This window comes from Bombus flavifrons, chromosome 5 (genome assembly GCF_040668555.2).
Source record: "Bombus flavifrons isolate JBK064 chromosome 5, iyBomFlav1_principal, whole genome shotgun sequence".
In the NCBI taxonomy this organism is placed as follows: Eukaryota; Metazoa; Arthropoda; class Insecta; order Hymenoptera; family Apidae; genus Bombus; species Bombus flavifrons.
This window is the reverse complement of record NC_138446.1, coordinates 3,263,685-3,290,457: the sequence shown is the minus strand read 5'-3', so window position 1 is coordinate 3,290,457 and position 26,773 is coordinate 3,263,685. Positions and strand designations below refer to the sequence as shown.

Below are 26,773 nucleotides of genomic sequence, written 5' to 3'. Positions count from 1 at the left end.
AAATATGTGTATCACATCTAAATAAGCTTAGAAATAATACAGATATCATATAAATTAAAATGTGTAATTAGAAATGAATTATTGATCTCTCTCATATTAAAAAAAATGTCAAAAAAATAATTCTCCTTATTTTTCTTACATTAATTTGAAGTGTAGAGAAAGCTAATAAAAGAAGTTTTTATTTGTTTTCAACACTGTTGTTTTAAAATAAGTAAAAATGTTACATTTTTTGTAACAGGTAATTGTGTAAAATAGAGTATATCTCGTTAATTTCGATGACCTTCAAATATGTTGTTTCTTAGTAGCATTTTCTTATACATATAACCATCGGTCGATTTTATTTCTCAAAATATACAACAATATATTTAATAGTATGTTACGCAATAAATTAATTTACAAATATTATATTTTGCAAAGAATTTTTTAATAATAATGGCTATAATTATTACATTTTTAACTAACTAAAAATTAGAATAAAATGTAGCATTTCATATACAATTCATCAGATATTATTTCATCTTATTGTTAGTGGTGATTGGATATCAATTTAATTCAACCTTTGAATTTTTTTTATTTATAAAATCATTATCATCAATGAATTGTGTAGATTGACTTATATAAAAAAAATATAGTGCTTACGCCAGAATGTAATATAATCTTAACTTAAATTTAACTGAGGTTTTTTTACACATAACTCGGAAACTACAAAAGTTGACCGACGGTTATATACGGTGTAAGAAACAGTTATACATATATGTACTTACAATTAGGACGTTAACCATGACAGCATATTTCAAGACCATCGAAATCAGTGAGGTGTACAATACAGAGCCGAAAGATGGCTAGATAAAAGAATGTGAGTCTGATTGATTATTTCTGATAGACCCGACACAGTTATAAAGATAAGCAAGCGTATTGACCGAAAATATACCAAATACAAATAAAACCATATAGGATTGCGTGTGAGTGATAGAAAGCACTATATAAGTATGTACCTATGTACTTTCCTTGCTCTTCCCTTACCCGTTATCCGTTCCGTTAATCATCTTTCTAGCTCTGCTATTCTATTTGACATAGTTATTAACTAATAGTATCGTCAAACAGTGGAAAAGAAGTTTCCCACTTTCAAACAAGATATTTTTCGCCTCCAAACAAGTAAACAGAATTCATTATCATTTTTTACCGTCTAATATTATAAATATGAACATGATGAATAATTAACTAAAATCACACATGTACAATTAGATATGTCCGGTTAATACAATTCAATTAATAAACATTTGACGTTACGGTTTAGCTTTTTAAAAATTATTTTGATAAACGCAGATCGTAAATATAATATCACTACCAAATTATAGTAATTATATACATTGGTTAAATGCTTACAACAAAATATTTGTCAATATAAACTACAAAATATAAGCCTTTCTTCTTGAATATTTTATGAATATATTATCAATCACATGAACTAAATTTTTTAAATATAATAGGCATGTCATATCAAACACTTTGTATAAGGCGTAAAATTCTACTAGAAATTTTGAACATTTATACAACAAAACATTTATAATTCCTCTTTAAATCTTCTCTTATCAAATATTTTGATGTGTTAAGTTTTATTCTCTCCAGGTTGATGATTTAATATTCTTTAATTCACGACTTTCCGAAGGATCAATTATTGTTTCATGTAAAAGTTTCTTGGTGTTTTGTTTTCTCTTATTGAAATTAATTTGTTCACTTTCTACAGGCTCACTATATATTTGTGAGACGTTTTGATTTAAATGAAACTTACGGCATGGCACTATAACAGTTAACATGCTAAAAGCGAAACCCAAAATGATGCCTGCAAGTACATCCCACCAATGATGTCTATTGTCACCGATCCTTGTTAATGAGCATATCACAGTCCACAAAAATATTATACATTGTAACCACGGTTTTAGGAAAAACGTCCGATCTGGTAAACGGCGTTGTAAGTACCACTACAACAGAAAAATGTATTTGTTTAATGGTATAAAAAAGGAAAACGATAAAAAGGATTTAAACATTGCAAAAAAATTTTAACTAAACGTACATCATTTACGTGAAGAGTATTTTCACGTAAATGAAAAAAATTAAACTTTTAAAATTTACACAAGTTTCTGTAAGAAAAAAAAATCTTGTTTCTGAAACAATTTAGTTTTATGTAAATAATCTTTACGGTAAGTGCGTATAATAGATAAATCTACGAAATTAATATATCTACAAAAATGTCATAAAAATATAATTTAATTTATTAGACAAACGAATAATATGAATTGATGCAATGATGCATAATGAATTAAATTCATTTTATCTAAGTCGATTAGTACAATCTAAAGTCAATTATAGTTAACACCAGTACATAGCAAAGTCGATATATGTATACAGGGTGTCCCGTAACAAATGGTACAATAGGGTATGGAGTGATCCTACGTGAAAACATAAATCGAAAATATAGAATATTTTTTCATATGACATTGTTTGATGACTTTGTTGATTTTTTCATATGGCTTTGTTTTCGAAAAAAAAAGACGAAGTTTAAACGTGTTTAATTAAGAACTGGTCTGATGAACGCACATAATACATTTCTAAATTTTTTTTCTGAAAAATTTTACTCTACAGTTTTTGTTTATTTTCGCATTTAATCTTCTATCGGTTATTTACTCCTATTCAGTCCTGAATTAACCTAGTTTAAGTATATTTACTAAATTTTGAGAACCATTTTTTCGGAAACGAAGCGTCGTATGAGAAAATTTGATTCTATATTCTCTGAATTATGGTACTACCGCACCACTAATTTCAAGACACCCTGCATATGCAGGTTATATCTTCTAAGAGTAGTCACTATTTTTCAGATATTTTTAATAATGTGCCAAAGAAATGCTTTGTACAAAAGTTAGTCAGTTTTCAATCTGCTATACATTTAGATATTAAAAAATTCCAGCAAACATTGTTTCGATTTGAGGTCACAGTCAGGTTGAGTTTTTTAAGTGACACCACAAATTTTGTATTTCACAGAGTTGAAGCTGACGTCACGATAAATTCCACGACCTACTTTCCATAACCAAAAGGTGATTGGATTCAAAACGATATTATTGTTATCGTTAGATTTGTTTAATAAACTTATTAATTTGTCCTTAATCTTATTTGGAAAATGTTATTTGATGAAAATAAAATAAATTTTAACATTGCTTTTGTTGATCCGACCTGAATTTCTGAATCCAAGAATTTCTAAATTTTATTGCAAAGTTATAATATAATAGGTCGTTGAATTTATGTTGACGTTAGCTACGCCTTTTTGAAGTGCAAAATTTATGACATCATTTAAAAAAATCAACCTTGACTCTTTATTGAAAAGAGATTATTTTTTGAAATTTCTAATATTCAAGTATGTAGCGAACCGTAAACTGACTATCGTTTGTTCAAAACATTTCTTTAGCAGATTTTTGGAAATATTTGACAAATGGTGCTTACAGTATACACTCTCTATGTATTTACATACGTATGTATAAATGACCAAAAGAAATAAAATAAAATGGTAGAACAAAAATCTGCAGAAACAGTAATATAATTCTCAGTCTTAGATAGCCAAAAACTATACCCATCAGAATTTTTTAATGTATAAAAAGTACTGGAAAATATAGTCATTCAAGTGATAATAAAACATGGCTCAAAGTCCTTTAAATTTAATGTTCACAATTTCTCTGTTATTCCAGACTCTGTATCAGAATTTTTCATATACTCGTATTTGCATTGCAATTTTTTTCTAATAGAAATTAAAAAATTCGAAAAAGTGAATATATAAAAGTTCATAATATATAATCATATGCGAAGGAATTATAATGTTATATAATCATATGTAAATACAATATGTATGTATATATATATACCTACTTACCACAATAAAAGTAGTTGTGAACATAGAGAGAGCAGAATGGCCAGATGGAAATGATTTGCTAGAATCCGAGACAAACCATTCTGAATGTTCTGTATTTGTACACGTATATTTTTCCACATATCTGAAATTCAGTATGTAAATTCATAGTACCAAACAGAAGATCACAGATGATTTTTTAATCTTTATTTAAGTACTATCGAACTAAGATTTTTGTAATAATTAATTAAATATATTATACTGTTATTTCAAATCATATTTTTAAAATACCTTTGGTTAGAAAATTATCTCGTAGTTTTAAATACGATATATAAATGTAATATAGTTATGTATAGTAAAAAAATATAAATATAAGAAAAGAGAAGATCATTTTTATACTGTAAAATATATACATTCTTGTGGAAGATAAATTATTCTTACGAACAAAAATGTAATACAATAAAAAAAATGCTTACTCATTGGTGCAATTCTCTGCCTCTCGTGGTTTACACGTATCCAAAAAGTGTGGTCTTGGTTCGCCCACCAGAGTTTTCATAACATCACATATAAACGTTAAGGCAATTATTCCGATCGAATAGTGACCATACCACAACCATATTTGTTTTGCTCTTGAACCAGCGCATCCTAATTCTGTATCATAGCTATCTGCAGAGTAGCATACGAATTCAGACAGCCACATCTAAAAATATGCAAAATACAATGTTATTTACAAAATTACAGAGAAAGAGAATTATAATTCATTAGATTTACAACAAAATTAATAGCTAGCAAAAACATAAGTAAGACTTGCAGTAGCATAAATATATTATATACAGTGTAATGCCCCGTTAATATGCATTGAAAAGAACTGTTATTTCCCTAATTTTTAAGAATAATCTAGGGGAAACGTTATTTTATCGAGAAAATAATTACACGAATAAGAGTAAGCAAAAAAGCAATTTTTATCGCTCAACACTTGGCATTCAAATCCGGTGAATTAGGGGGTGTTATTCGGTTGATGAAAACTGAAATTTTTATCATTTTTTCTCTTTCTCGATAAAGGAATTCTAATAGGTTGCTGAAGTCTTCCTAATTAAGCTGATTCAGTTAAATTTCATTAATCCATTCATTATTACTTGATTAATAAGTAATGTTTAACTTGAAATTCCATAAATATAATTACTAACTATTTCCCATTATGCGTATAGATCTATCATTAAAAAATAATAATATTTCATATAGCAAAATAGAATTTGTTTCTTCATAGAAATAATAGCAATAGCATCGTGTTGTGACGCGTAACAATATCCATTTTTTCTTTGCTATTTCCCTAAAATTTTTAAATATCAAAATACTGTAATGTGGAGTACACTAGATACTTTTAAACCACAATTAAGTTCATATGTAGACTTATTTAGTTAATCGAGAAAATATCACTCGTCCACTGCAATCTCTTTTATTGTAGGAATAAAGATGGGAAGCTTCCATTTTTTATCAGTCAGTAAGTTATCGTTTGTTGGAAAACATTAAGCATTGAGCAATGATGACTTTATTCTTTCGTTCACTTTTATTTGTTATGCTTATTTGACAGGTTTGGATACGATTTGAACTTTTAAAATTCCAAATATTAATTAATATCCATATTCAGTGGATATTACTCACAGATTTGTTAATATTGACTTTGCGGATCTAAACGGCATATCACTTTAAACAAATATAAATCCTTATGTCTTCTATTTTGAATCTTTCTCTGAAGTTCATAAAAAATATAAGGGTGTGAAATTCGCAAATCCGGACGCAACTTATATGTATTTATAATAATAATTATGGCCTTGATAAAAAATGTCTTGTTATATTTCACGTAACGTACAAAAATAAATTAAATTTATTTTGAAGGCATTTTCATTTTATATCCTATTTTTAAATCTTAAAATCCTGAAAGGATTTCAATGCTTAAATGATTTCTATATACAAACTCAATTGATAAAATAAACTTGCGAATTTAATTCAACATTTGTAATTTATTTAGACTTTTATTTACTCATACAAATTTTGTATTCATATTTTAAAGTAACGCGTTTAAAGATATATTTATGTTTCTACAACAACAAAATTTTTATTACTCAAATTAATAATTAATTCAAACAAATATTTGTGTTTGACAGTTTTTTAGAATATTATAAATCTTATTCGGCAAATATTTTTAAATTTTTAGAAATATTAAAAATATTTTATATTTATTTTATTTATACATACCACGACGATCGGTATTACCAGACATCCAATAATCAAAAATGTAATAGAAATCGTATCTCCCATGAACTTGAATGAAATTTTTGGGTCATTACAGTAAAAACCGATATGTTGTTGCGGAACTGTCCCAAATTCCAATACTGCTAGAAATACAATGACTGGAAAGTACAAGAGTATAATTGAAAATTAGAAAATATGCCTGTAAAAAGAAGTAAAAAATTGTAACCATTTAAACTTCAAATTAATAAATACATAGACTTTGATAGTATTTCAACATGATAAAATTCAGAAAATTTTCTAAAATAATTCGCTCGTACATGTACAGAATGTTAAAAAAACATGTCATTGCTATAACAGATAATTCTACACCATCGGCTCGATGGTGCAAAAATCTTGACTTTGAATTTTAAGATGAAATTTCTTTTGCTTGAATCCTATTGCACTCATCACGAGGATCATACTTGTCAAAGAAACCACGAGTTGTAACTTGTGATTCGATTATTTTCTTGAAAAATGATACTAGAGTTCCATTGGCTGTTACATTGGCATCATTTACAATATGTTTACATTTCGCAGTCAGGTAGAAAATAAACAGTACGATATTAAGAAAACAAACAATTTTGTATTTTTTAGCACGTGAGATAGTACATTTTAAGCCCTAACTTCGTAGAATGATGTACCTAACTTCATGATTTTAAGTTATTACAAAATTATTTACTGCATGAAAAAAATTTTCGCGCAAAAGTTGAATGATACCAAAAGAGAAACGATTCAGTATCTTTATAATCATATAGTCATAGTTAGTTTTGTAGATGTTTATCGTGTTACTTTGCAGTTTTGTAAATCTTTATCATATTAATAATGTTTATATTTTTATCTGATATTTTATCTGAAGAATTATCTGAAGATTCTATCTGTAGAAATAAACGTATTGAACATTGCTGATACATTATATAATTATACTGGTAATATATATACAGTGATACATATAAATGTCAAGTAATCGAATAAAATCTCATTATTTATTTTATTAACAGATCAAGCATATATGTATGTAAGGTTTGATAATGAAGAATAAAAGTCCTGTTAATTTTCTAACTTTTTCAATACGAATTTAAAAGAAAAATAATTAGCGAATGTTACAAAAACAATACAAGTATTATAAATTATTAATATTACACGCTACTTATTAGTTAGAAAAACTTTAGTAAACTGTCACTTTCGACCGATACCAGAATTGAAAACATCATATTATATACAAAGATACGTAAGATAAAGATAACAGATATCATACGATTGATATGAAATGAAATAAAGCTTTGAATAAGAATTTCAGAATACCTACGTATATTTGTTTCAGTTTCAGGAAACAAAATAAAGTTTATTTGTTTCTATTTTATTTTAAAGGAGTATTTGTTTAAGACATATATTTGTTTTACACAACAATTTGTACTAAAGTAAATATGTATATTATAAGCGATAATAAAACATACATTAAAAACTATAACATAACAGACGAAACGTTTTTCGATAGTATATTATTTCTTAATAATTTATTGGCTTCTGACAAGTTGAATACGAGACTGATACTTTTAATCCAATATTTTAGTATTACAACTGCTTTATCGTCACTAATATGGTATGAACACAGTATAGTTATAAATAATACATTTGAATATAATTAATGATGTTTAAAATAAAAAGAAAAGATATATGTACGTCCTCATAATAATTCTACTATTTTATATCTATATACATATATAGTACGTACTTAATTTTTCATGCAAGTCTTAGTTAGTAATTATTTACAATTAGTACAATGAAAAATATTCACAATGAGAAAGATTTTCTTATCGACTTCAGTCATTTTATTATTTTAAATTCATTTATAACTAAAAGGAATTACATTATACAATACTCTGCGACGTAATTCTTTTCGTTGAAAACGTTATTGTCGTAACAATTTGAACACATCTAAACAAATATACTTTTTTCTTCAACGTTTTGCTAAATCAATTTCCTATGTACTTGTTGAGGAAAGTACACGTGTTCGTGACACGTTCCATTCTTGTTTTGCTCGATACTTACACAAACTGTATAAATTTAGTGGAGTTAGCAATTTAAAATTTTTCCACCGTGAGGCTACTTTTCTATTGAGTTTACTCTTGCCCATATTATGTAAATTTGACACGTGCTTGCAAACAATCAAAAAAACAATATCAGAAAAGACTAAAAATAAGAATGATACGTAATTGGAAGGAGGCAGCTAGGGAGGAGGGGAAGAAAGAGGTAGGAGGAAGAAAAGAAGGACGAGGAGAGATAAAAAAAAAGAGAAAGAGAAAATGAGAGGAAGAACGACGAGTGCTCTTACTTCGAACACCAGTAGAGTTAATATCACACACGATACTGTGCGCTTGCTACGTGAAGCAATAGTTAAGTATTCGGCTCAAACTCTAACGCATGCGTATAGCTCATGTGATTGCATAGCTTGTCTCGATGATCAAGCAGTTTTTCTTTTTGGGAAGATATAAGGACGTGATTAATGAAAACAATCCTGAAACTTTTTCTTATTAATGCTATATCAATAAATAAATTTCAAATTTATCTTGAGTACTACTATTATTTATGCCATCTTCCCATGATAAATGAACTCATGCAAGCATGTCTTCTGTCTTTTGAGAATTAAACATTAACCGCCTACTTATGTGATGAAACTAAAAAACTGACAAATAGTTAAGTTGATCAATGTAGCACCTGAAATATTCATATATCGAATAAATTAGATAAATGTGAAATAAATTTATTGCTTTTTCATTTGATATTATCGTTTACTACTATATATACTATATACTATATATATAAGTGGTAATAGTAGTATATAGTACATCGTATAGTATATTATAATGTATATATACATATATATTATATTAATATTATATATCTATATATATATTCTTTGTATTTATATAAACATTAAATGGGATAATATCCGATTCTCATATTATAAAGATAGTTGGACATTGGAACAAAATGTAATTCAAACATTAACACGTATCTAATATTTTGCATTTTAATTTAAAATAGGATTCATACGTCTGAACATAGAGTAGTATAGATTATTTTTCTCGAGTATTCTGCGTTTGTATATGCGCTTGCAATTTTTTCTGTAGTTTCATTCTTGGAACCTTCAGTTTATCTAAAAACATAGGTATGTATAAATATTTCAGAAACAATGAATGATACAGAAAATGTTCCAAACGATTTCTGCGGGATGTTAGAGACGACATATCATACTGATATTTACAATATTTAATCCTGCAATGGTCTTGAAAAGCCGTTGTGAAGGTCGCATTTAAATTTTTAAATGGGATTCTACATCCTATTGTTGCATTTCTTTTTACGTAGCTTAAAAGAATACAACATTCGCCTAACATTTTTTTGTATTACGCATATGTTTCGAAATATTTACATGTCTTCAGATGAAAGGAAGGAATATACTGTATACGTATATGCCGCAATTTTTTCATATTATGCTATTTTTTGTCACGCCGATTTGCTGCTATTTTATTACGTACTTAAATGACTTTGTTTGTATTTGTTTAAGACTTTGTTTTCCGATTTTGTGTAACATCATATAATAGAATTCTTTACAGAACAAATGTCTGTGAATCTATTATCTATTATATAAAATAAAATATTATCTAGAAATGAAAATGTTAAATTGATGGGCGTACCGCTACGTATTAATAAACTGCGCAAGTCTGGTGTACCTAACTAAAAATACCACAAAGTTAGTAAAATTGCTAGATAATACTAAAATTTTAGAACTAGAAATTTAAAATGAAAGAATCACCAAGGAATCACTGCATATCTACATAGTTGAGAACCAAGAATATACATACTTATGTAGTAGAAAATAAACTTTGATAGTTTTCTATTCTAAAATAATGCTTGGTCGATACAACACGTGCAAATATCACAAATCTCAAAGTTTAAAGTAAAAATATAATGTTCTTATGTAGAAATTTGAATTTCTATGCTTTTGTCAACTTTCTTCTGTTAATCTATGTTCTAGGTAGAAATATTTTGGATATACGCAAGGTTTAAGATCAATTGTTTTTGTAGTTTATTTTAGAGAGTTCATAAAGATATTTTATATCAATTTTTAATATAAATATTATTTCAAGAAAATCGCATTTAATCGTTAATTACTTTATAAATAATTATTATCTTAGAAAATTTTGCTTATTTAAGGGCGATATAAGAATCGCTCTATCATTTTAGAAATTCCTTGCCTATCTGATGATAATGACCTTATTTATGGTGAGCAGGGGCTGTATTTCTTTGTACTATCGCGCCATCTCATCGGTAGATATCTTATTCTTGTATTTAGAAAAATTTGTTGCTTTTAATGTATTAATAAACTTATAGTCTTACCAGTTTTAATGTTAAGGAGAAACTTCATTAAAAATTGCTTCCAAAATAATATCTATAATTTTTAACTATTACTCATTAGTCGAGTGCTGCTGTATGCTTGCTCGTTATGAGATCATAAGGATAAATATATTAATAACGTACACAGTATGATAATTCCTTATATTAGTTATATTAGTTAACAGCTTTAAATAATGCAACAGATAATTCACAGCGTCAAGTATCATATTTTGCATATTCTTAAATCATAAATAATAAATTCAGATGTCGAGATGGTTTTATTACAACATATCCAAATACTTTTATAATGTAATAGCATTTATTAGGTCGTCTGAAAAGTTTCTTTCGTTTTATAAGGAAATAATGGATGCACAACATTTTTCGTTTTATATTATTTTATCGAATTACGTATGATCCATTTTGTTCTATCCAGATAAAGATCACAACGTTTAGCAGATTAGGTTTCATATTTGTATAAAGATGCATCGTTGTAAAAGACGTGTCTGTAAAAGAAAGACACTTTTCGGACAACCTAATACTATCACTTCTACTAAATTCTCCTCATTTCAATTATCTTTGGATAATAAATACATATATAAAATTATACGCGTTTTTGCAATAAATGCCAGAAAATATTGATTAACATTTGATATCCAAATAATTAAACAATTCAGAGAAAAATCCTCTTGTTCGTTAAATATATTAATATATAAACATTTCAGAATATCAACGAGTCAGATAAGATGATATATTATTCAAATAATATATATTTTATTTAAATAATGGTCAATTTATCGTAAATAGCATCACGGTCAGTGTATAATAAAAATTGTCTAATTAAAGAACTAAAATAAAGTCAAGTATCATTGTATATAAATCAAATATCTATGACATACGACTTCATTATTATTAACAAAAATTACTGATGGACGGGAACAATTGTAATTCATAAAGAAGATTATATCAGACATACATATTTGTATGAGCTGCCTTGCTTATTTTTTGTACACTTCGTTTAACTCAGAAATATGTGCATATGTTTGTTACATCATTGTTACTACTTACATAAAGAAGAATAAATTTCAATGTCATATGACCTAAAGTTAAAACCTATGGTGAGCGCGTATATAAGAGAATTAGGCTATAGACAAATGTTGCAACTTACAGATCAAATGTATAATATAGGTACTATTATTTCTCTAACTATTAAAAATACACAAAATATTTTCATATGAAAATTGTTTAATCTAGCAGAGATTATTCAATTTAACAGAATTATATTTAGATTGTCGCAGATATTTTAGTATGAATGTATTTCCATCCTTTTGTGACGCCTTTTCTTCTTTTTTCGGGAAATTTATTGAAATGGTAATTTATTGAATATCTCAATGCCATCATGACATTTTCAATAGCACTGAAGTATAACACTTGCCACCAATATTCACAGAGACATTCAATAAATTATTGTTACATACAGAGTGTATCACTTTATCATCTGGAATATTTCCATTGTGAAATAAAATTTGAAAAAAAGATTTTCTATAAAAGTTCTATAACTTTGTAGAAGCCGATATATAGTAAAAATAGCTTTATTATGCGTTGCAAACGGTTAATGAGATAAAAAGGTCGATTTTGTTTTCTTAAATAGAATACTATATTTTGTTTACTTGTAAGTAATAGACAGACTCAACCACTTATAATCTAAGTATTTTAAGGTCAGCGAAAACAAAATTTTCTGTTTAACTTTTGATGCTGCTGGCTGAGGTAATATTGTTAATTGCAAGTAAAAGCTGTTACACACTATCGACCAGTCGCCAGAGATACTGCACTGGGTTTAACCGTTCAACAAAATATACATACATACAAGGTTGTAAATATATACGCTATACGCACTTGATCGCAGCGACCACGAAACACGAATGACGCGACGCAAAGGTGCGGGCGACGAATGAAATGATATGTTGAATCATATGCACGAGTTTACATAACAAACTTTCTTACTGATCTAACATTGGCGAACCATTGATAATTTAACAATTTGCTCGAAATTCATTCTGTTCGACGGTCCCTATAATGCCGACAGCTTTCGAGATTCGAGCTGCCGAGCTTGGATACTTGATTGCTTGGTTTTTAATCTCTCATCGACAACTCCATCCAAGCTGCTGCATTAATTCTTCCATAACTCAGTGATATTTAAAACGTATTGATATCAATGACGAGTATTTCAACATTTCTTTTGCATGTTTACACGTAATCAGAAATATCCTTATCACTTACAGCTTAGGACGTGTTAAAAAATAAGTGAACTATCTCAAGAATCGAAGATGAAACAGCGCCACAGCAAGTTAAGTAGAAAACTTCGTTATACGACTTTTGTTAACCTTACAGTACTTAGTGTTGCAGAAACTTTACAACTAAACGAAACGCAACATTCTTTGAAAAAAAAAAAAAGAAAAACAGATTTGATCGTTTCATCACGTCAACCTTCTGCAACGCTATACAAATATTTTTACTATCCACTTGCTACTACAAAATTATGCAATTTTTGTAGGAAATATTTTAGATGATGATAGAACTAGATGCTACATCCTGCATATGTACATATGTACATATGTATATATAATACTTTGTTAAACACATCGTGAAATACTTAATAAATAAAAATGATAAAATTATATACTTCTTTTTTACAAAATATATTGATATTGAAATCTCCATAAGTAATAATTTGAAAATGATTTAAATATTCCCCTGTGAAAGCAGAAAACTGTCACATGGAATTCATTGAACATTTGCAATAGTAATTGCTGATAAGTGTATAACTTGAACTAATTTTATTCGTGTGCAAAAAGATCGATTAACAGACCCCAGAGTTTCTAAATCGAAGTATTTTTATTTAAAATCGATATACGATCACTTCCAATTTAAATATATGTACATAGTATATACGTTTATATAGAGGAGTAATTATTATAATAATTTCACCTAAACACCTCAAGATATGTAGATAATTTTTACCAAAACATGAGCTAGTAGCAAGGAGAAAGTGTAACAAAATTTTCTTAACGTTTTCCTTGACTACTACGTGCCAAGTATCTCAAAGTATTCCATAGTCTATACATGTTAATGATAAAAATAGGTGAACGACAGCTTATTACAGATGAACGGCAAAGAGTAATTTTCGAATTTAGAATAAGCTGATAGAAATGAAATTTTATTAAATAGCTGAATATATTGATATCATAGACCGACAAAATAGTTCTGAAAATAAAATATGCTAATAGATCTATGTACTTCGAATAAGTGTATCATATGTTACATCGCTCCTCTGAAGAATATTAGTCCAGGAGAATCGTAATCATTCATTTCAAAATTTGATCAAAATTCAATGTGGAAATTAATAATTACATAATATATCATCTCCTGAATTTAAGATAATAAGATGAACCATGCGCAAGATGGATAAAAAAATAGTGGAAATTTTCACTAATGAATCAAGATTTAGTCGTTTTGAATCACATGGAAAATCTTATGTACAATGTCGAATAAGGGGAAATTTTGTCTAAGATGTATCAAATCCACTCTATGTGGATAAAGAAAATGATAAATTAATTAGGTATGGTTTGGAGAGGAATGACCATAAATGGCGTTGGTTCAATATAAACGCTGAGTCATGTAAAGTGGACATGAGGCTAATTATTATTATACGTGTTTGGGATTAGGGCGCCCTAGGGGGGTAATGATATTAATAATTTATGTGAAAATTAGATACTTCAAGAAAATAATGATCCAAAAATTTTACAAGACAATAATCTTAATTTTATGAAATGGTCAGCTCAACTATATGTTGGATTTATATTCGACATGAAACGCTGTGGATTGATGTTGAGAAAGAAGTATCGTTTTAAAGATTATCGAATTTATATTTAAATAACAGTATTTAATAACAATGTTATTTAATGACGCTTAATGACATTTTTATCTCCGACCTTCATAAGAGGTCTAAGAGTAATTATTATTCCTTATTACTCTGTAATAATTCTTTAATAAATGATACTTTCCCCTTCCTTTTCTTAATTTCAGCTCTTGAAACTCATTTAACATGAAATGTGCCCTAATTAGTAGGATAACATAGAATTTTATGTTCTTTTGTACAGTAATGCAATTTATTTTGTCACAACACAGTTCATTGACGTTTCACCGTACGCGTGTGTACCAGTGCACCAAGTTATTTAGTGCGACACGCCCGGAAAAATTCTAAGCAGACGGTCGAGTCATACAGTATTGTATTACATGGTTTGTGGTTTTCCAGCCAACTCTCATTGCACGCACGATTCGCTCCTAGCGTGCATTTAGTTAGTTAATGTACTTAATATGTATCTTCAATACCTACTGTTATTAGATATACAAATGTCAAAAAGACTTATACCTGATGCCTCTTTGTCGTAAATGGTTTATTTTTTCAGTATATCTAGCGTTTTAATATATGCGATATTCTTATGACATTAGTAATATATAATATCTTGAAAAAAGTAAAATTGTAGTAATAAATCATAACGATACACTGAAATATCAAGTTAATTAAAAAATTGTATTCTCTCTCTGTGAAAATAAATGTTTTTGTTCATTATAATGGATTATTAACGGCTCAACTAAAATAATCAATTAGATTTTATAATTTTTGGGAAAAATTAGTTTCTTTTAAAGATTATAGCAATTATTTAATTATAATTTTTTAAGTTGCCTTTATAGAAAAGGAATCAATGGGAAGTGTTCCTATTCGTCTCCTGTTTTCTCCAAAAGAAGAAATGTGGAAGTTATAGAACAAAACAATTTTAATACTTTCTCATTTACTATTCATAAGTGCTGTTTAGAAGCAATGAATGACATGCTCTTCCGTATAGCTAATTGTCGCTTTAATTAACAAGTGAGTTACTTCCTCATAATGATCGAAAAAATGTACTAAATTAATAGATATAAATATAACATGTATACCTAACATAAAGTTTATACATATTATAAATATTGATGGTTATTCGTTTGATATCGTTTTAATATTTTTTAGACATAACATATATGTACTTATATTTTTCGCACTAAAATAAAATTAAAGATCTTTATATATTATACATGCATATATGCATTCCCTTATACAGCATAAAAAATGAAGGAAAAGCAATCATGACTTTAGCATTCCATATTTTCGTGTAAATAGACTACATAGTAATTTTTTAAGGATCTAATTAATAAAATTAGCACATATCGAATCAATGAAATTGCGGAAATTTAAATTGATTACATTTAGAAGAATATTATTATTATATGTATGTAGTTGGAAGAAAAAGAAATAAATTGAATGGTACGTATTAATGATGTTACATGATAATTGCACGATGAATGTAACAATTAAGAAAAAAGAAAGAGAAATATATTCAAACCTGATAAAGCAAGTAATATATCCAGAAAGAGCACCCAACGTATAGTATTTTTACAGATACTCATGATCTTCTCGGAGACAGTTCGTGTCGTTACTCCGTCCGAATTATCCAGGATTTCCTCTAACGTCGCCGTACTGCAATGAGTCAACTGTTCCGTTGATCTCTGAAAAAAAAACATTTAGTAAAAATATGTATAAAGATTCTTACAGATAGTACTTTACCCACAATTACAAAATACATATAAATTTAGAGAATTTTTATACCGTGTGCATAAATTCGTGGTACGAATGAAATCAAAAAGATTCTGTGGTTCAAAATAAAACGAAAATCAGCAATAACAAAATCGGATCAAATATTTCATTTCTTAATTCTCAAAGAGACAGAAATATACAATCTGGAAGATTATTTTATATGCGAATATAGATAAAAGTGTATAGAATGAAAATTCTTCATTTACGATCAATCTGAGTATAATGTCGAAGCAATCTTATTCATTTATCTTCACTGCCGTATCATTTTAAGTAATATTATATTTCTAGTATTATCTACGTATGTATGGATGTATGATGTTGAATACATAAACGAATGGGATTATCTCAAATCTAAATCAAATCTCTGATATTGTACGTACTTAAAATCGCTGATAGTAAATTAATTAACTTTGATTTTATCGTAGTCTAATAAAGATAAAATTTTATACATAAATACCTACTTAATAACATATAGTTAGGAATCTTCTCATCTTAAATGAGTTTTAAACGAGCATGTATCTATTTCTTATTTCAAATTAAAAATTTCACAAAAGGCATAACCAAATATGAAAGTTCCACTAAACCAAATTAAACTTGTGATGCATCGATTGAAACAGCTTCCTAGGAAAACCATTTCGACAAAGTTTTAACCTCCTACCCCTATTATTAGGGTTATTGACCTAAGTATGATTTATAGTGTTACTGTTTGATTTCTTTTCTGATTATAGCTATAGTGTTACATATCTGGGAATTTTTGTAGATCTTTTGAATGAAAAACTCATTCTTAAAAAATAGGGGAAGTTTTAAAATATCAATTTTTTATTGCAGTTGTTAAATGACAACATTTATACCTTTACAGTAGAACCTGCTTGTCATGTTTATTAACTCATAATTTTGTCAACTTTCCGGAATGGTGCGTCATAGTTAATCATAGAAATTACTTGCTCAACATTAAAGATTTCGCAAAGTATCTCAGCAGGTCCAATAATGTGTTCCATAGATATAGTTAGTAAATTATCGCAGCAATAACGCAATTCTAGCTAGTTCAGTTTTTATTAGATGAGTGAATCGTATAATGTCTAACTTTTACTAATCTTCATAGGTATCATCGTGGATTGCAGGATTTACTTACTTAACATTGAAGATTTTGCAGAAGGAATGACATTTTAAAATTCACTCATTTAATAAAAACAAAGCTATTGAGAATTGCATGTAATACTCGTATGATACGCATATTATATCAATTATATAAATAGGTCACTTTTCCATACACAGGAAGCTAAAAAATAGTAATATTCAATTTTTTTAACTGTGACGCGCCATTCCGAAAAATCTGACAAAATTATGAGTTAATAAACATAGCAGGCAGCTTCTACTGTAAAAATATGTCGTCATTTAAGAACTTCAATATAAAATTGGCATTTTAGAACTTCCCTGTTTTTTAAGAATAGATTTTGCTCCTCAAGAAATCTCCTTTCCACTAAAAAAAACCTAAAAAAGATGTAACACTACCCTAATAATGAGGATACGGGAGTAAAATCAGCTATGTTCTTCAAACAAAATTAAACTAAACATTCGATGCAAATAGAAATTCAACATGTATTATTAATCATATGAGTAAAAACAAAAACTAATGCGTATAAAATTTTTAATACTTTAATTTCCAAAGACTAGCAGTTTTCCAATAATTATTTTTCTACTACCTTATAGATACTTTTAAAGACTAATGTAAAGCTCCTTATAGTTACTTATTGTAAGCTAATGTAAATGTAATTTATGAAAAGCTAAATATTCTTATGTAGATAATTAATTAGTAAAGGGCGTTGAAAGTGAAGAAGAGATGTTCTAAACTTCCTTTCCTTCTTTTTATTAGGAATTATACAGATAAGATTAAAGAATTGTTAATGCCCAGAAGACATTATTTATTCGAACTGATAACTTTAATTTTGACATCAACGTATCGAACAATCCTTTTTAATTTATTTTTATCAGTTGTAATAGAAGTTGATTATCAGATGTACATTAATTTAAATTCAATTGCATATATTTTATTCATCATCTAACTTAAATACTAATTTGCATGGTTGTATTTAATACGTATCAGTTACAGAATCGTCAAAACAATATTTCTTATTCTTATAGCCACTAATTTAAATACAAATTACAACAATTATCACTTGACTCTAATAAAATAACTATAACAATATTCAGTTAAGAACACCTACTTTATTGATAGGATAACAAGTAATTAATAAGAAACGTTGAAACAATGTTAAATTACTATGAATAATAAGTATAACACTAGCAACTAACCAGAACTGACGTTTTAATATCACTTGCCTGCCCTTGACATACTTTCTATCTATTCTAATCAAAATCTAATATCGAATAAAAATTCTTTACTTTTTTATAACCAAATTTAAATATTCGAAATAACTTAAATCATAAATAAGTTCAAATCTACGAAAAAATAATCCGCATCAGATATGTGAAAATACATAACGATATCTCTGACTTTAGAATAAGATACGTATAACGATATAACGATAAATACATATGTGTATACGTATATAAAATAACAAAGAATAAGTTTTCTAAATGTCAAATATCCAACAACATTACAAAATCATATTTCTTGCACCTAAAGAACAGTATTAAATAAGTTTACTGTAACTAATATGCTTGTGTTGCAATAGTATGTTATCGTAAACAAAGAAAAAGTTTCTGATTTATAAAAGAAACAAAGATATATTTCACAGTGCATTTTTATAAATCCTTTGTTTATCTTTCAAGAGAGAATGTGTTGAAAGTTTAAAAAGAAAATGCTATCAGAATGATTGAAAGAAATTACAAAGTTTGGAATAGCAGCTTAATCACTAAATTACTTATTATAGTTACTTATAAATATAATATCATACATTGAAAAGACGAATGAATATTAACAGAAACTTAAATATTACAAAATTGTAACAAATTATGATAAAATATTACTGAATACGTTATAACATACAAGCTTTAAAAAATGATTTTTCTCATTTAATATTTTAAATTGCAATACGAGAAATAATGATTTTTTTTATAGATAATAATGTTTTACACTTTACATAAATGTCCATATTATTGTTATAACTACTTTTATTTCGCAGCGTTAAAAATAAATATTTTTTGAAAATAAATACAGAAAATTTTTTAATGTGAATAAGAAATGCATTTCGTAGTAAACTTTCCATATTCGTTTCCATATCCTATATTACTCAAGATTGGTTAAAACGTTCGTCATGTTTCAATTGTTCAATCCTACTTAAGGAGCTCAACAAGCCTTATACATACTTCTTTAAACTCATACGATTCTTTTGTCTCTTCCAATCTTTTTCTTTAAACGGAAGTAAGAAAGAATGAAAGCAAAAACCGGAAAAGCAAAACTAACACAAAGAAAATGTGATTTCATAAAAGTAATTAAACGATAATTCCATTCAAACCATATACGTGTATATTTAAGTACTACAATGCATTACTATTTCTAATACTACGCATTATATAGGCTATGCAAACCATGTGCGAATAATTCTTATCGCAATCTTTTAATAGAGTGTTACGTATTTAGTGTTAAATAACATTATACTATGACACTGATAAAAGCGTTAATAAATTTCCTTCCCGTTCTTTTGGTATAAAATGTTTAAAATATAAGACATTTGACTTTCTCATTTGCATTTTTAAAAGATTATCTATTTCTTAATCGAACATTTTTTTAACTATATATTTAAAAAAAGATATAATATTAAAATACGGTCACGCGCTATTACTATTAATTAGGTCGAAGCTTCGAAAACCTCGATTAATGACACTTGATTGAAAAACATGGTAGCACATCCGCATATTCAGAGGGGAAGACAAGCAGTTTTTAACTCATTGTCAGCTATTACTATGAAATTAATTAGGGGGAAAGAAAAACCTTGGACGAATAAAGATACTAGTTCACTATACGCTGATCGATATATTAGACTTAATTTGACAGGTCTTATTAATATTTTAAATTTATCTTCCCCGGAATCCTCATTTAACTTTCCTTTAATTTTCTTTGACCTTAAATTTGACATATTTAAGTGCGCAACTATGTACGTACATATATATGAATAATATATCCATATAATAAAGTAACAATATATGTATAGCAATATTTGAAAACGATAATTATATATATTCTGATATATTTATGTAAACTATGACAAAATATAAAATAATTGCATTCTTTTATGTATAAACTCATGGTGGTAAATAGGTACAGAGTTAGCTTTTAAAACTAAATTTAAGATTAAAGAAAAGAACAAATACAAGAGAAAATAGTTTACAAATTGAATATTTTGTAAAATTAACTTTTTTAATATTATACTAGATGCATAAAGTATTGAGAAACTTATATTGTTATATACGAACCTTTATTATTAAGATGACATTCTACTTCTACGAAACACCTTTAGTGGGACACGAAAATATTCGAACATCCATATAGATTCTGATCTTTATACTTTGAGTATCGACTAGATACTCAATAATATTTCTATCAGTTGAGGAAGAAATAGATAAATTTTACGATAAAAATGTTATCAATAGCGTTATCAATATATGCGTACATTGCTTATAATAAACACGTGACAAATGTTTTATGAAGAAATATTGAAGTCGATAAAACAGAAAAACTGTCGATTAAATATAACATTCGAATGCTTTGTAAATTATTGACAATTATTCATAAAACTCACAACATATCTTTTATTATTTTACTTCATTAATTTCCTTCAATTATTATCTTCTCTATTGTCTGTTATTTCTTATAATCAAAATAATCACCTTGAACAATTATTTTAAAAAAATACCTTTATATGAAGCACAAATATAAATAATAGTAATATAATATTTTTGGATGATAGTCGAAAAAATTTATTTTCAATTTAGAAGAAAAGTATTTAGATTAGTTTCGGATCTAATAATAATTATTGAAGGTAATAGTTTATCTCAGTTAATATTTAAATTAAGGATTAGCACTAAACACTTTTAATATTAACATATTTTATTTAAATTACGGTTTCATAAATTATGAGGTAAAAGTCTGCCATCATAAATTGAAGAAGAAGAAAAAACAGATTGTTTCGTCATTGTTCAATTTTGAGACAACCAAGCTTCGACGACAATCTGTAAAGACTAAAGACACTTTTCAACGTCTTATTTTACAATCATTGACTATATTTTAACATTAAAAGTAAGCACTGGAATCATAAGAAACTTTGAAGTATCAAAAACTACATCCAATAGCACTCTTTACTTTGAGAAGAATTAAATTGAGCATTAAACAACTCGCTATTTTATATGTATCGAAGAATAACGATGATCCGATAAGAAATTTATTTAAAAAAGTAAGTGCCTCCGTAATAAAACTAACGACACATTTTACAGAAAATATGGAACAGTAACTGGTTCAACTCGAAGCAGCGTCGAAACACAACTGGCGTACCTCGTCTTCAATCAACGACTTCCCTCGCAAGCTCGAATTAAATGTTCTACACACCCTCTTGTCCCCTCCACAGACACACCAATGAAAGGATTCAACACGTGTGGTGTTGTGCGGTTTAACACAAACGCTTCGATAATACCACCAAGACGAACGGTAAGAGGTCCAAAACTAAACTACGTTATAATTTTATTCAGACTTTTAATTAAATTACTTAACATACTGTCTGAAAAGTAATGAAACTCTGTATTAGATCAGTCATATAACTGAAATATCATTATAGAATAAAATATCCTTATACTGATAAATATAAATGTTTTTCGTATATTATTCTTGTTACGCTGCTGTATCAGTAATACATCATGTTAGGAACTATGTACATACATATTTCACTCTTGTACCAAATCTTTAAATTATAAGGAGCAATACATTGCACTATATAATTAAAAACAATAATTTTTTATTCTTACTCTCTATAATTTTTATACAGTATAAATTTACGTAATATTTATAATACGTACATTCTTTTTTTATTTTATATAGTAAGTAAACTTATTTCTATAAATCATTGCTTGTTACTACTTTTAAATGTTTATTACGCAGTAATTACATCTACAATAATTGGAGATAGAACTTATAATATTACCAATACTGAAAATATGATTATTGTACAATTCATTAATAGTCAAAAAACATAGTGTTCTCGTCTTAGACTTAATTCCTCAATACCAACGCCAACAGAAAACATTCAGCATCAAAAGAATTAGCAAAAATAGGAAATATACTCGTATCATCGTATTAATTGTATCGTCAACGTTTTATATTAACCATATCTTTTTGAAAAAGTGAACCCCGTGGAAGTCAAAATCTATTCACCATTTGATATTCACAATACTGACGTAATATCCAGTGCATACATGTATGGAGGGTTCAGAAGCAAATCAGCGTAAATCCAACTTTCTCTAAAAATGTGTTACGCAGTTCAAAAACCTCTTTATTGTTGGAACAATTGGTAAATCAATTAAGTAATTATTTTCATGCGTATGAAATAGTTTTCAACACTTATATTGACCACAGAAATACTAGACAAAATTATACACAGGACAATCAGTGTAAGTCACTCTAAAATCGCGTCAACTTTATGTTTAGTTCTTTGTTGTTTAAAAAATAATTGTACGCTGTTTTACTTACATCATAACAGAAAGAAACGAAAGTAAGCATTTTTTATTATCAGGAAGTCACCATTTCTCTGATACTGCATCCGAATATATATTTATCTGATAATAAGCGAAATTTATCTGATTGTGACGATGGTAAGTGAAACGAAAACTTTAAAAGAATTTGTTATAAAGAAACTCTGTAGAATGATTTCCCATTTTATGAAACCAACATAAAGCCAGTATCAAAAGGAAGACCTTCGAATTTACTCAATGTTGTTCGGAACCCACTGTATCCAGAGCGTAAACCCGTGGGAGAAGTTAAAAAGAAGTACATGTTTGCTCTATTACATTTGCTCATTTTATACATTGCTCTATTACATTTTATTACAAAAAATACGAACATCAACCTGAAAAGAAAATCAAATGAATCTTGATGCAGGAGATAACAGTGAAAGTGATAATACATTGACTTATTCAAATTTTCCAATGAACATTCGATATAAATCACAATCTTTTCATTTAATCTAATTTCTTCTGAAACACCATGGCGATTTTCTTCTGTTTTTCTTGTGATCAAATTCATTTGTATGTTGTTTTATAAAAATCTATTTTTGCATTTTTACTACAATTGTCATTTTTTTTTTACAACAATTTGTAAAAACCTTATTTATCTCGGTTTTAATGCTAATGGACCTACGCTGATAGGCTTCTGAATCCTCCGTATGTACGTAGATGTGTCTTAAAAATACATATCGTTAATTTATATATTAATCCACCAACAAATGACAATAATATACAAATTATATGAAAAAGTCTTCCATATCCATTGTTAGCGTGGAATATAACCTTTTATAGATCTAATTATTACATATATACTTCTAATGAAGTTCTATGAGTATTTACGTACATATATCGCTCAACATTTCCTTTCTGAATACATACTTTGCTACTTCCGAATTCAATAAAATGATTCAGTTTAAATACGAAGAAACGATTTCTAGTAAAATCCTTAAACGTACATAAATGTTGGCTTTTACAAGACATATACGGTAATTCTCTAAGAAATATCTCATATGTGCAGAGTGTATAAAAAGTAAATGTAAAAGCCGCCACAGTAAGACTGCACTTCCCAATCGATGAAGATTTATAAAAAAAATGCAAGCAAAATTGACCTTGACCTTGAAATTCAAGGTAAAATTTCTTTATTGCATCGTATACTTTTATCCTTATCATGAAGATAAAAGATCTTAAAGGAATCATAGATCGCAACTTAATGGTTCTCTTGGAAAATGATGTTAAAATCTCATCAATCGCGTGTGCGTACATAAACTTAATAACTAAATATATATGTGTATATATATATATATATAAGTGTTTTATACATATATTTTTTTTATTTATAATATATTTACATTTCGCAGTCGGGTAGAGTTTGCAATTGAGTTGAACAATTAAGATATCAAATTGAATGTGTTTTCCATCATCTAAAATCAACGTATAATCTTGGGGAGAAACTTGGTAGGAATATAGGAATATGAGTCCGAAGCTGTTTAAACAACAGTGATGGCCATATATGTACATATGTAGAATGTAGAAGCTGACGTGCAGGCACGTCTATTACACAGATGCAAAAAGAAAGAAAGAAATAAAGGAAGAAACGGGATATCTAATGATGGTGTATCTGGAATGTTTACATGCAACAATAAATGTTATTTACCCTGCATCAGAGTGCAAAATATAACCATATAGTAAATAAGGTGAATCCAAAAACCAGTGAAACTTTAACATCATTTTCCAAGGGACCGGTTGAATTGCGACTCATGGCTCCTTTAAGACTTTTTATCCTCGTGATGAGCATAAAAGAATGCGATGCAATACAAAAATTTGACCTTAAATTTCAAAGTCAAGGTCAATTTTGTATGTACTTTTTATACAAATCTCCACCGATCCATAGGTTTAGAATCACGCTATAGTGGTTTTTACGCTTACCTTATACGCACCCTGTACATATACGAGATAACATCCCCAAGTGTAAATCGCCGATTTTAATGAAACTTATGTATAATGCAGTTTTCAGTGAAAACAGCTCCCAAAGTTGTAAGTTAGAAACATATTTCACGCAATATTTCGGAAATTATTAAATTTAGAAAAATGATTCGGGAGTAAAAATTTTGTTTTTAACTAAACAAAAATTAGTTACGTAAACAATATTAAAAAAAATACTTGTTTAAAAATATGATAAAAATTAACATGTTTTTGTCAATGTTTATTGTAAAATGTTGATCCATTTTCATGGAAATTTTTACAACTATACATATATAAACTTCAAATAATGGAATAAATTGAAATTGTGATTTTTAATATTATAACAAAAATTATCGTCTTTGTTACTTTTGTCCGTTTTACATACATACATATATAAATGCAATTATTAACCATGTATGATCGTAAAAACTATAAAAATTCTAACAATTTGTGGTCTTCTACATGATTATAATATGTTCTTCTTCGAGTAACCGAAATTAGTACCCCACACGTAGCAACTCTTCTCCATAAATCTTCATTTCATTTTAAACTTCAAAATTAACTAGAAGATACCTTATTAGAGATCGTTGAATTCGTCTTTTTAGTATAAAAGTATAAAAACAGTATAAAAGGCAGTATTAAAAAAAATATGTGGTGCTATTAAAAAATTCCAGGTAACCTTGATATCTCAGAAGTTATAAAAATATATATAAAAGAAGATATAAAAAAAATAAGTGTATCTATTTAAAGATTTGTCATCTCTATAAAGTACGATTTCCATTTCGAACATTTCTCGATAAAATTAGTAAATACTAAGTTATTTCAAATGATCGTTCTTATTGACTCATTCTGTGTATTAAAAATAATTATGTGTAATAAAACAGAAATGTTTGTTCTTAAATAATAATTCTTTATTGTTCTTGTATCTATATTAATAATTTATGATTTCAATTTACCGCTAATATGTCAGTCTTTATAAGCATGTATATACGTATATATAATTCAGTATACGCATACACGTTAAGATGCAAGTTATCCGTTAACAATACGTTATCTTCAGTACAATTTTGTATATTAATTCTTTATTTCAAATTCTTATATTAATAATGTAGGAATCCATTAAATATATAATATAATTTAAAATTAAAAATTGAAAAATAACTGTATTTAAAAATTGCTTTTACATGTTATATACATATATGTTACATATTGTAAATCAATTTTTAAACTATCTAAATATTTTGCTTAAAGTAAAAATAAAAATAGAATATTCATATGAAATGTATTCAGATTTCTGTATTAAATTATCAAAAGTCTTATAAATATAGAGTAAAACTTTTGACATAAATATGGATTTGCATCTGAGACTTATTTTCTATTAATTTGTAAATATAAATGTATAGAAATATGTTAAAAAAGAAATAATTCTACAACAGGTATGCTATCAACTACAAAAACAATTAACTTGAATTTTAATTAATTTATATTCATTGTTAAATTCTAACCTGCATTGTCCACGTGTAGTATTGATTCTTGGATTAGTGAATAGTTTACAAAAATATCATTTATAAAATATTGCAAGTTAACTATATATTTATAACATATATTGGGATTGATCACAGCACACACGCAAAACAAATAATTTATGTAAATGTGACTACTAAAAGTGTGAGTGTCTCTGATTGACAGCTCACTGACAAACACTGCTTTAAATAGCGTCATTGATGATTCAACTACAGAGTTTAGAGTGGTAGAGGGATTAAATTATTTAAGAAACACGAATTTAGATATATCATACTAATGAAACA

The 26,773-nt window shown here is 27.3% G+C and overlaps 1 protein-coding gene across 3 annotated transcripts; it reads right to left on the bottom strand.

Moving 5' to 3' along the window:
- Positions 1 to 26,773, bottom strand: LOC138179576 (phospholipid phosphatase 1). 3 transcript variants are annotated; one of them, XM_069112489.1, is made up of 6 exons: positions 26,471 to 26,773; positions 16,021 to 16,183; positions 6,152 to 6,306; positions 4,372 to 4,595; positions 3,920 to 4,040; positions 1 to 1,982 (listed from the first exon to the last, which is right to left on the bottom strand). In XM_069112489.1, exons 1-6 carry the CDS (start codon positions 26,474 to 26,476, stop codon positions 1,617 to 1,619), a joined length of 1,035 nt encoding a protein of 344 aa, XP_068968590.1. In that variant the 5' UTR covers positions 26,477 to 26,773; the 3' UTR covers positions 1 to 1,616. The 3 variants fall into 3 exon arrangements, with proteins under 3 accessions (XP_068968590.1, XP_068968593.1, XP_068968591.1); XM_069112492.1 differs by lacking the exon at positions 26,471 to 26,773 and adding an exon at positions 20,709 to 21,840; XM_069112490.1 differs by lacking the exons at positions 16,021 to 16,183; positions 26,471 to 26,773 and adding an exon at positions 8,237 to 8,589 and having other exon boundaries at positions 2 to 1,982.

Bases quoted from the DNA above. Each gene is read 5' to 3' on its own strand.
- LOC138179576 (XM_069112489.1), bottom strand. The intron at 4,596-6,151 runs GTATGTATAAAT...GCATATTTTTAG, and splicing joins TGGTAATACCGATCGTCGTG to ATGTGGCTGTCTGAATTCGT. The intron at 4,041-4,371 runs GTAAGCATTTTT...ACTGAATTTCAG, and splicing joins GCAGAGAATTGCACCAATGA to ATATGTGGAAAAATATACGT.